General features: G+C 35.2%; 1 protein-coding gene across 1 annotated transcript in view; it reads left to right on the top strand.

Moving 5' to 3' along the window:
* The first annotated feature begins 1160 nt into the window (after window positions 1-1160).
* The window catches only part of Fsip2 (fibrous sheath interacting protein 2), a 64036-nt gene continuing 52946 nt past the window's right edge, over window positions 1161-12250 (top strand). Inside the window, exons 1-7 of the mRNA XM_028763031.1 lie at window positions 1161-1259; window positions 1533-1658; window positions 4715-4876; window positions 6092-6181; window positions 7286-7425; window positions 8752-8893; window positions 9497-9607. Coding sequence (XP_028618864.1) covers window positions 1161-1259; window positions 1533-1658; window positions 4715-4876; window positions 6092-6181; window positions 7286-7425; window positions 8752-8893; window positions 9497-9607 — 870 coding nt within the window. The remainder of the gene's footprint in view (window positions 1260-1532; window positions 1659-4714; window positions 4877-6091; window positions 6182-7285; window positions 7426-8751; window positions 8894-9496; window positions 9608-12250) is intronic.

The raw sequence follows: 12250 nt of genomic DNA, 5'->3' as shown, positions 1-12250 counted from the left end.
ACTGGAAGTTTTACCTGTTGCCATACAATGTCATTAGGATATTGTCTCCCCCATGTTACTATAATCAATTGAAAAAGAAATTGCACTTCAGTCTCTAGATCCTTCTTATACAAGTATTCAATCAAACAATACACAATAGTAATTTGTATTGTCACATTTGGAAGGATGTTGGTTTTGAGATTATTATGTCCTTCCTTAATCTTTGAAAATAAAAAGGTAGCTCATTGACAAGGTGTTTATAAATTTATAGAAGAATTTAATATGTATAGATAAAAGTTTTACATGGCCCAAAAACAGTGGCAATGGATCAAGGAACCCAAACTGACAGACATATGAACTCAAAAAATGTGCCAAGCATGTACAAGACCCACACAACTTTGAGCCAGACAGAGTCTCAGCACTGAGAGGGGTATATCAACCACACCTCAGGAACCTTTGAAACGAAGTTCTAGTTCTTGACCAATCAGATCCCTGCCTAGTACCTACTGTTAGATGTAGCTGCTCAAAGATGAGCACCGTATTTTATGGTTCTGTTCTACCCTGTTCTGCCATGGCTGACTCAAAGCTGAGAACTTTACAAAACTGGGTTGGATGTTAATCAACAGGAAGAAGTAGGGTAAAATAGAGGACCCAGAAAGAGCAGGAGAGATACTAAAGGAAAGGGGAAGAGTAGAGGAGGCAGGAGTCAGAAAGGAGCAGGATTCTATGTGGGATGTGGACCTGACATGGAACAGCATGAGGGCTTGGGAATGAGGTGGTACAATGTATTCATTGGATAATATGGATGAATAGACAGGCCTCTGGCCTTAGGTGTGCATGGAAGCAGTATAGAGTATTGGTGAAGGGGATATTAACTATCTTGGCTCTCTTATCTCATCCCCTTACCCAGAACAATTTAAAAAAATTTTTTTTGTTTGTATGGATTGTCTGAGAGAGGAGGGTTTCCAAGAGAACCAGACTTTCGATTGAGGTAGTCATAGTCCGAGTCTCTTGGCCGAATTTCCCAATCTGAGGCACTTTGTCTCCTACGCGGCTGCCACTGTTCCATGTGGAACGTAAGCTCGTGGGGCCGCAGGGGGCTGGCACCGGTCATTCGGAACTGAGGGACCAAGGCGAAGGAAGCCAGGAAGCATCCAGGGAGGACTTGAGCCCAGGCTGCCATGGAGCTGTACCTCAGCGCCTGCTCTAAGACCGCCAATGTGGCCGCCAACAAGGCAGCCTCCAGCACCGTGGCTGAGGACAGTCAGCAATGCGGAGATGTAAGTAGAAATGTAAGTGGAGAGGCCTCGGTGATGTGGATGTCGGGCCTCAGGCTTGAGTAGCCATTGTGGGCCTGGGAGCAGTAATACCAGCTCTTGTATGGCTATAGCAGGGAGACTTAGGCTGGCTGAAGAGAGGGACTGTGGAAGGATGTGCCCCTTCAGACCTTACCCGTTGATTCTTGGGTTTGTATACTTGTTGTGTGAGGATTTGGGTCAAAGCAAAAGACTATTAACAAAAGAAAAGACACATTCTCTGATTATATTTGACAGGGCGCACACAAAACCCCAATACCAGGGGTAGGAGCTGCTCAGCTCCTAGATCTTCCTCTTGGGGTCAAGCTGCCTATGATCCCAGGAACTGATACTGTATATTTTACTACGAATATCAGTGAAAAGGTAAGGAAACCTCTTATAATTATGTTAATTGTCTTATATTTCTATACTCTTTTCTCCTTGCAGTTAGCGAATATAGCAAAGTACATTAGGAGAACGTGTACTAAGAGACATCTTACCACAGATACTGTTTAGATGATATATAAAACAATTCCATCGAATACTGTTTTATAGAATCATGATCAAAAGGATTTAGATTCTTGGCTCTGTTTTAATTTATGTTACATAGCAACAGATTAACATTTAATTATAAGCCCCTTCCATGCCTGTGTATTAAGTTTTTTCTTAGAAACATTTGATTCAAAGACTATGACTATTGGCTATTAATTATGGTATTAGATTTTTAACCAATATTGAGTCTAATCTATGAATGACTTCTTTGTTGGTTTTGTTTTTTCTTTGAGCCAACACCTATCTCACGTAATAAGATTCTAAAATAGATTTGAAGTAATTTTCATGTTTATTATTATAATTCTAACAAATAGGAAAAGTCCCTGCTTCTATGAGGATAAAAGGCCCCTGATCATCTTAGCTCTCTTTCTCTACTACAGCTTCAGACTGAGCTCTTCCAGGCCATCTTCTTGATGCCCAGAGAACCAACAACCACTGCATTTTTATCCAATTTTCCTCCAATTTTTCTCTTTTCTTCATCATCTTCTTCCTCATTTGTTAATCTGAGTCATTCCAGAGCATCACGTGTGAACTATATCAGAGTTACCAATTTAGAATTAACATTTATTTAGGTTGAATACCTATACTCATCATGTATAGTAGATTGTATGGTGCTGCTTGCATCCCTTAAAACGCTTAGCTTTTTAACCCATCCTTAGCCTCCTCCATTCTTAAGTGATACTGAATAAGGCTTAATATATTTTTGTTGAGTGGTTACTTCAATTGTTATTGAGAAACATGTTTGTCAACATCTAAAAAAAAAAATAGCAGCCAAATGTCACCATCTAAGAGAGACAAAATATTTCTTTGTTTTATTGTTTCCCTCAGGATAAAACGTTTACTTCTTATATGGTCCAAATTTCACTGAATTAGACTTTGAGCTATAGGAATTTAGGAAGTTGATGCTCTCTGGGAAACTTTGGTAGTCATTCAATCTACCTGTCTAATTAGGCCCTTTGAAAGGTATTTAAGTTGTGGCATTAAGAGTTCAGGGATGAAATTAAATATTAGGTTAGAACAAAGTTATTTCAGCCAGGAATCTAAATTTAAGGCTAGAACAATGATGTAGGCTTCAGACATGAAAATGACTTTGGGCTAGGACAGGGAAGTTGGCCCAGATATTTTGTATATCCTGATAAGCCCCTAGAAACAGTGATCACAGGAGTGTTCACAGACTTGTCTTTAATGCCTTGCTTGTTCTTTGACTATTTGTGTTTATTGTCTTGCTTATTGCTTGAGTATTTACATCTATTGTATTGCTAGTTCCTCAAACTAGAACTGACTTTATACCTGCATGTAATTAAAATGGTATAAAAGCCAAAAGGAGGAGGAGGAATGGGATAGAGGTTTCTAGGAAGGGGAAATAATGAAAAAGGAATGCATCTGAAATGTAAATAAATAAAATGCCCAATTAAAAAAAAAAAAGAGTTCAGGGATGGAGGAGGAGCACCTTCTCAGAGGCAAAGGAGGGGAGGAATAGGGTGATGAACTCTGGGAGGGGTGATTGGGAGGGGGCAACATTTGGAATGAAAATAAAGTAATTAATTAAAAAAAAAAACAAGAACTTAGGGACTTAACAAAGGTGTGTTTTATTCAAAGGAAGAGCTGCTCTGCTATCTTGCTCCCTGGGGCTTCCCCTTAAAGGCACTTCTGGCTTCTAGTTTGTTTTAGAGCCTATTCCATCCAACTCTGCAATACTCAAGATGTGAACTGAGCTTGTAGCTTTAGGTAGACTAAACAGAGGTCACACACTGGAATGGTGCTCAATATTTTGTGGTAATGTGAACTGAATTAGATGTCTAAAGCAGGACCCATGCTCTCTGCTTTTTCATCTCCTCCAACTCCAACATCTTCACCTTTTGCAGTCTTGGTATTACATTAGCAAGCTTTAAAGCTGAAAAACTACAAAGACAACATTAGCACATTTTCACACAGACTTCTGTTATCTACCTTCTTTTTCTTCTTCATAAGCCTTTGTATAAGCTATTATCATTCTTTCTTTGAAAAAATTAACCGAGAACTCATACCAAAATCTGACTCCGCTACTGATTTACTTGATAAATGAGATTAAATGATTTAGGTATTTCCTTCATAATACAAGACTAGTAATTCATGAATATTAAGTGGAAAGGAACATCTTTTCCATTCTTTTATATGGCTATGTTTATTATGGTATTTATATGGTAATATTTATGTTTATTTGGCAAAATTATATTTATATAATAGTATTTACTGTATGGAGTTGTGTTTGGTATTAACATATAGGATGAAAACCCATGATTTTTAATTTGCCTTAAAACTAGTATTTCAATATCTTGAATTATATGACTTTCTATATGACTGTAACCTCAACCTATTTGGCTTGTTAAAGTCCCTAAGACACTATGATTCTTTATCCTTAGTCTTTAGCACCTGAATTCTACTTCTACTGTTATATGCATTATTTCCATTTAAGTTTAGTGAAAGATTTTTCCACTACTTTTCTTGACTTTCAGATTATTGAAACATAATAATTGCTATTATCTTTTTTTCTTCTGAATATAGTGTTTCAATTTAGGGAGGAAACGAAAAACAGAATCCTGGCATTGGCTTCATTTCTTACAACAAATTAAACACTATTCCCTTCTTTTTCTTCTCTCTCTTCTTGTCTCATGGCCAGAGGCTGATGCATCAGGGAAGGAAGTGATTTAGATAGGCCAACTGTTTAAATCACTTCATGTGGGCAGGGGAAGAAGGAAGCCTGCAAGAGTAAATCCTCCTGTTGCTTGCTTATTCCCAGTTCAAATTTAAATTGCATGTTTGATTTTTCTAGTCATGTCAACAGGTTAATTAAAAATGAAAATACATTAATTTGTATTTGTAATATTTTAATATCTGCCTTTTTGCAGCTTTTTCGACCTTCCTATGGTTTTAACCTGAGTGATCCTTACTGTCGACTTTTGGAAACCCAATATAAAAGTCTCCATGATCCACATTTAAGAACGTACTATAAGCGCAAAGATATTCTGAGGAGACTTAAGAAAGGTGGCTACATCACCAGCAATAACAAAGTAAGTTGAAGGTTGCTTGCTTTGTTTTTTTAAATCAATGAGATCTTATACTATGTTGTGTTTGCTTTCCTACCCTAATGAAAGGCAGTCTCTTGATGCAAAAACACATCTCTCACCTCGAAGGGAATAAGAAATAATTTCTTCTGGAGCCAAAAATGAGTGACCATAGCTCAGAAGCACTGATATAAATTATCCCCGAATTCCATAATCTAATGTAGAAATAACTTCATAAAGTTATTATAATAACCAAACAGAGAAATCATAAATCAAGAGACTTTTCAAATACATTGGTGGAAAAAATCAGAAAAGTCATTATATCCAAACAAAGAAATCTCAGCTCTAAGCCCTGGATGCTATATGAGTAGCGTTTTTAACCCTTTGATGAATAGAAAATTGGGGTTTGTTAATACATTTGAAGGGGGTTTATCTGTTAGTGACAGTAGGTAAGTGCCAATACAGATAAGCAAGGAATATGTAAGCATACTCAACAATCAGTCATGATTGAGTTCTGGATCTGTAATAGTCCAGCCTGTCCACACCACTGAAGCTCTAGTCAGTAGGTCAGCCAGTCACTAGGTTAACCTTCACAGCTTTGTTCCAAGAACCATTTTTCGAAAATGTCATCATTAACTCTGTTATAACCAGATACTTCTTGGTCAGTTTTTTATAGAATACTCAGGGATGAGACAATGACAGCTTCCACTTCTGATAATTTTAGTCACCTTTTTCTGTTTAATATAAAAAATTATTGACAAGTTCTTTGAAGAGGCAAAGGTATAGCAATGTTCTCCACTGAATCATGGTTCTCTTTTTCTGTCTGTAATGGTACTGTTTTCTTGTATGTGATTTACATTTTTAAAAGTTGAAATACGAATGTAGGAAATGTAGTTGTTAGCATCCTGTGAGATTATTCTTATTGCATTTGAACATTATATTTATGATCATAATCCAAGTATAATTAATTGGAATTATTGTTTTAGTAATTATGATTACTTTTGAATAATAAATCTGCTATTATAGTAGAGTAATAAAATTTTATTTTCATGTAGCAATTTCTTTCTTACAAATGCAGAGGTCCCGCCTATGAAATTTACTCTTCGTACCCAAATGTCATCAAATTGTCATTGCTTTTATTTGTCTTCTAATAAGCAATTGTTATGACTATTCAATCTTCATTTATGTAAAACATTTATACAGTTTGGTTTTTGATTTTAGATTGTATGTAGCTTGAGAGAGCTGAATAAATACCGCCAATACCTGACCAGCCTAAAATTAGACTTTGAACGAAACTATTTAAGAGAACAGGTAAGTTACAAATTTAAAATTAGTTTAAATAGAATCTAAAGTTTTATTTACATGTGTAATATTTTCTTATATTTTGAAGTTTAATTGCACATTAAATAATATTGTTTTTGAAATTTGCAAGCAGAAATGAACAATATTTGGAACTTGCAACATTTGTCCAATAAAAAGAGGTTAGATCATATCATCAGTATACTAACATTTAGTATTATATTTTATATTTAGCTGTTAATTTAGTAAATAATTCAGTGTACTCAAAATTCAATAAGGCAGATAAGTTACTTAGTAGCTGACACCAGAAGCTGTCTATTGTACTGAAAGTTTTAAAGCTGAAACCAAAGCAGTTTTAGAAACAGATGATTTGTTTTGTCACAGCTATAATACCCTATGTAATAGTTAAAACTGTGATGTGATTGTGACTGTGCGATTTATCTAGTGCATATACCTGCATTCATTCACAAAAGTTCATAAAAGTGATGAAGAATTCTTAGATTATACACAATGAGTTTCTTTTAGTCTTGAATCAAAGCTGTGTCTAGACTGCTTCTCTCTCTGCCTATCCCTGCCCTTCCTCCCTCCTCCTTGTCTCATTTTCTCCTGCCCCTCCTGTCTGTTCTCTGTCTGTGGAACATGTATAAATGGATTCAAGGTTTTCTTGAGTCAAGAGACATCAGAATGAAGCAATGCTCACAATTTTAGATTACAAAGTAAGAAAGTTAAAGAAAAATGAGCATGGCTAAGATATGCATGAATTTGAAGTTGTAGAATGCTGAAAAGCTGGAGCAGGAGAACGATGAGTTCAAGTCTAGCCTGAGCTACATGTTGTGAGGCCTTGTGTCATTTGAAATAATAATAGATAAATAAATAAACAGGAAAATAAGCAAAGAGAAAAATATAGCATTAGTGAACCAAAAAACTATTCATCTTATATTTGCAGAGAGAGAAATTCTTATTTTAGTTTAGCTGTCCACATTTGGAGTGGATTCAAAATAGAATTAAATGCTTTTAAACAATTTATTATTTATAAAATATGGGAATTTTAATGATGTCATTTCTTGGAAATGTAAAAACACATAGTACTGACTTTTTTTTTTTTGGAAAAAATAGCAATTGATTTCAAAACAACTACATAAACTGCAAGAAACCAGCCAACTTCCTCACTGTTCTGATATCACACGATTCCAGAGCTGGTTGTTACAGGACAACACTCAGTCTATTAAGGACCAAGAACGTTTGTTAAGGCACAGGTGAGACGTGTGTGTGTGTGTGTGTGTGTGTGTGTGTGTGTGTGTGTACCTGAAATGAATTATACTGAAAGGCATTGTAAGCAGAACTTTTTTTTTTTTTAAGGAAAATTTTTTTTTATCTTTTTCCACAGGAGAAGAGTGTTTATTATTTTTATTGGCTATTTTGTTTATTTACATTTCAAATGTTATTTCCCTTCCCAGTTTCCCCTATGCAAACCCCTATCCCATCCCTTCTCCCTCTGCTTCTATGAGGGTGCTCCCCCACCTACCCACCTATCCACTCCTGCCTCACACTGCCTTAGCATTCCCCCAAGCTGGGCATCAAGCCTACAAAGGACCAAGGGCCTCCCCTCTCATTGATGCAGAAGTTTTATTTTTTAAGTAGTAGATAGTGTTTAATGGTCGTCAGTGGAGAGAGAAAGGAAGGGAATCAGAGAGGTATAGGAATTAGGAATCCTGGACATAAAAGCCATGAGTGGAAACCTTTTCCAGGAGAGTTGAGTCTTCTGGGAACCCAAGGGATTAAAAAGAGATGTCTGGAGGAAGCATCAGATCCTAGAGCCTTTCAATCTTCAATCGGAGAAATTATTTTAGTAGCAGGTAAAAAAAAAAGGAAAGCAAGTTCTTATAAATTGCTCTTTAGAAAGTGACAGTGTTAAGTGGCAAGAAATAAGTTCAAGTCAAAAACAGGAGTTTTAATCTATCTAAAGGGAACATAAATAACTAACTGTGGATTTATTCAGATATTTCCCATGCCTAATCACTAATCAGCATTCCATTACCTGATTTATGTATCTGAAAGCATAATGATGTCCCACCATTTTTTCTTTACTGAATGAGAGCTTTCATGACTGTTTTTACTGTGTAGTTTTGTCTCACAGCAGTAACATAAGATACACTGCTGTCGCAGCCTGAGACCATCAGTGGGAGTTTTGTGTTGCTACCAAGAGCCTAGTGCCTCCCCTGTTCTTTCGGTGAATGCGTTTGAAACCTTGCTTGTTTTCTGTCATGTTTGCAAGTTTATATTCCTAAACCCACTGAGTTGTTATTGCTCACTGTGTAGAAGAGTGAATCAGTTTGCTCCACGACCCACTCTTTCTTTCACCAAGATAACAGACATATACTCAAAAGAATAATAAGTCAGCCAAGCATTATGAGTACATCTAATCTGAAGAGCAATGAGTGGAACTGATAAAACCAACAAAATTAGGAAAACCCTGTGACATTTCTGTGGTTCAAACCATGGCAAGCAAGGCAGGGCTGTATTTTGAGTATGGGTATAGAGCTCCCCAAATAAGCTGCAATCCTGTGTTCATCCTAACTCAGATATTTGGATATGATAAGTAAAGAATTAGAACAACTTGAGCGCACAGCAGAAGAACAACGCTTACTCCGCATGGACAGAGAGGAGAGGCGTCAGCGGGAATACACAAGAAAGAAACTTAGTCTGCGTAGAAAAATTGAACAGGTAAGAGGTAAACTTAAATGTCGTGAGGGGAAAAAATGGGTGAATTTTCCCCATTTGTAATCAGTTTTAAAACTATTATACTGTTTGGAAACATTCCAGTTTTAAGCTCTTATGTCCCTCTAGCGCACAAGTTTAACTGTAAAATGTGGAGGCTGTACAAAGTTTTTGAGATTGCTTCATTTCCAATTAGACCTTGGTGTGCACAGGAAATTTTTTTAATTTAAAAATAGTAAAAATTAATCAGACCTAATTTTATTTTTAATTAAAATTATACATTTGTGTGCACACTCGGCATAATGCAATGGAGAAGTTCATACAGCTGTGTGAATCAGTTCTTTCCTCCTACCGTTAGAGTGCTGGGAAATAAACTCAGGTTAACAGACTTATCAGCATGACCTCACTCCCCAAGCACCCCTGCCCACAGCTCCTTATCTATTTTCTTAATACAAGTGCAGTAAGAAAAGCCCATTTGAAAAGCGCTGGATGACTTTCATGTATCTGCTGGGCCCTTGACCTGTCAGGTTTTTCTTGGTGGTGGGCAAAGCACACCTGCCCTGAAAACAGAATGCACATGGAACAATTTCATAATACTCTGGTCCTTAGGAATGGAAGACAAAGGAGATGATGCTTCTCACAAAGATCGGAGAAGATGTTAAGAGAGAACAGAGGGTAGAAGAACAAAGGCGGAAAAGCCGAGAAGAGAGTGACAGAAAGGTAGGATGAGCTTTAAGTTCTTCCCTGGAATGTTTAAAGAGATAAGTTGGTGTTTCAAAGTAAATATTTGTGTGATCAATTATTATAATATATTATATATTATAATTAATTAAATATATAAAAATATACAACATAATATAATCTGTCTATATAATCTATATAATATAATCTATATAATAGTACAATATATAAGGTATTTTTATATATTATATATATATAATTGTATATAATTGCATTATATTACAATTGTATATAATATTATATATGAATATATAAATATATAAAATATAAATATATTATAATATGCTATATATTTATAATATAAAACTAATGTTAAAAATTAGAAAAAAAAACCGAAAAACCTGGGTTATGCTATGTGGACCAGCCTATTCATGAACTCCTGGCTCCAAGAGGCCCAATGACGTCAGCCACTTGAATCACATGCAGGCTTTGTATTCAGTGCTAGAATCATGTTACCCATATAGGAACACTTTGAGTCACGTCTAATGCATTTTTATAGTGTAAAAAGCACTGCTCCCTGACCTGATGTAACCTCTTTTGGATTTATCTCAAAAATATGATAGCTCTAGTTCATATAAATAGTTCTTACTCTTATAAATATGTTCTTTTAGAGAACTATAAATTGTAGTAAAAATCTTTGTTTTTCCTACATGTTTTAAAAGTTTTACTCTTTTTCAGTTTAATGGCATGTTGCTCTTTGATATAGAATGTAAAGCGGAATAAGGAAAAATGGCAGTTTAGAATTCTTTTACCCACTTACTAACTGTTAGGTATAAAAGACAAAAACAATATACATTATCTTATAAATACTCATTTACTCCAAAACTAAGGACATACTTTTATATCCTTTTTAAAAGAGTTATTTTTAGTTTTTGTTTCTAAGTGCTTAGCAACATGTATGTATGCATTCTACATGCATGCATGAGCCTACAGAGGCCAGAAGAAGGATACAGATGCCCTGGAACTTACATAAGGTTGTAAACCACCATAGCAGTGCTGGAAACTGAAGCCAGGTTCTCTGCAGGTGTTCCTAAACCATAAACTTTGTCTCTTGTTTTTATTTTACATATTTTATAATTTCGTAGGCTGATTCTTTAATTAATAAAACACAGTAAATGATCCTTATGTTAATAAATATAGATCTAAAATTCTAAATTTGGGGTAATTTATTCTTGACAGACCGATGTAAAATTTACTGTTTGGTTTGTATGGCAGTATATCATTTTACTTAAACTTTGTAAAATATTAGAAATTAAAGTATCTATTTCATTTTCCTATAAAAATATCATAAACTGAAGTTTATAATTTATTTTACATTCAGCTTCTCACATGTATATCTTAGTCTTGTTTGAGATTCACTGTTCATGTAAGTAGGATTGTGTTATTCAGTGTAATCTGCATGCCATTTTATGTTCAATGTTTCAACATCTTTTTAAACATCTATAGATAAAACACACACACATATGTAAATAAAGGATCTCAAATAAAAACAAAAATATCCCAATATTTTCTAGAATTAACTATGATATCTGTATTCCTCTCATATATACTTTTTATTAGGTTTAAAAATGCTATTATTGCATTGCCAAAAATTGTTATCAAGAAGGAATCTTGGTGAGTTGTCAAATATCTTTTGTTTAGTGTCTTTGTCTACATCTGGTATCAGGGTAGCACTGTTTCTTTCACTTGGTTTGTAATACTGTTTGGGTTTCTCCTGAAACTCTGAGTTCAATGGATTTTTTTAGACATCTATTCTCAGATATTTTTGTTATATCTCAGTTTAGTTACTCTTCTCCCCATGACCAAATATCTGACAAGAAGTGATTTAAAGAAAAGAGAGTTTATTGTAGCTTTGAGTTGAAGGGAGCACAGCCTATTGTCATAGGTAAACAAGACTGGAAGATCATGACAACTGGTTACATTATATCCACTGTGGAAACACAAAGAGAACTGCTGCGCTCAGCTCACCTGTCTCCTTGTTATTCAGTCTGAGGTACTATCCCCTGGGACAGTACTGCCCACATTTAAGGTATATCTTCTCTTTTTAGTTAACCTTTTCTTTAAAAAACCTCATTAACCCATCATGTGGTATGTATCCATGGTGATTCCAAATCCCACCAAGCTTGCAATGAAGATTAACTGCACACACACATATATGTTTTCCTCTTTCCAGGACACTAACTATTATTGTCTCATGCATCTCAGAAAGTCTAAGTCTTTCCCCTCCCAGTGTTTTCTTTAAGGTACTTTCTATCATTGAATTCATATAGCTCTGCTCTGTAATATCAGATCTGTTATCAGTGATTCTTTTTTTGCATTCCTCTTCTCACATACTAAATTATGCAAATATTTGTTTCTCTTCAATGTCATTATTATATTTTGGAAGCACGCGGAATGCAACTCTGCTGAGTATGTTGATATTCTTGGCTTGGATTCTAACTTCTTTGTCTTTTCTAAGTTAATTGCAACTGAATGATTTATTTCTATAGGTCACATGGCCCTGTTTCTTTACAGGCCTAGCTAGCACTCTTCAACTTGATGCCATATACTGACTTTATGTATTCAGTCTTTTTATATCTTTGGAAACAGTTTAATTAATCAGGTTTTTTAATGATCTATTAG

Source organism: Grammomys surdaster, unplaced genomic scaffold (assembly GCF_004785775.1).
Source record: "Grammomys surdaster isolate TR1022 unplaced genomic scaffold, NIH_TR_1.0 136, whole genome shotgun sequence".
In the NCBI taxonomy this organism is placed as follows: Eukaryota; Metazoa; Chordata; class Mammalia; order Rodentia; family Muridae; genus Grammomys; species Grammomys surdaster.
Note: the sequence above shows the minus strand (reverse complement) of the source record. Positions and strands in the feature narration are given on the sequence as shown.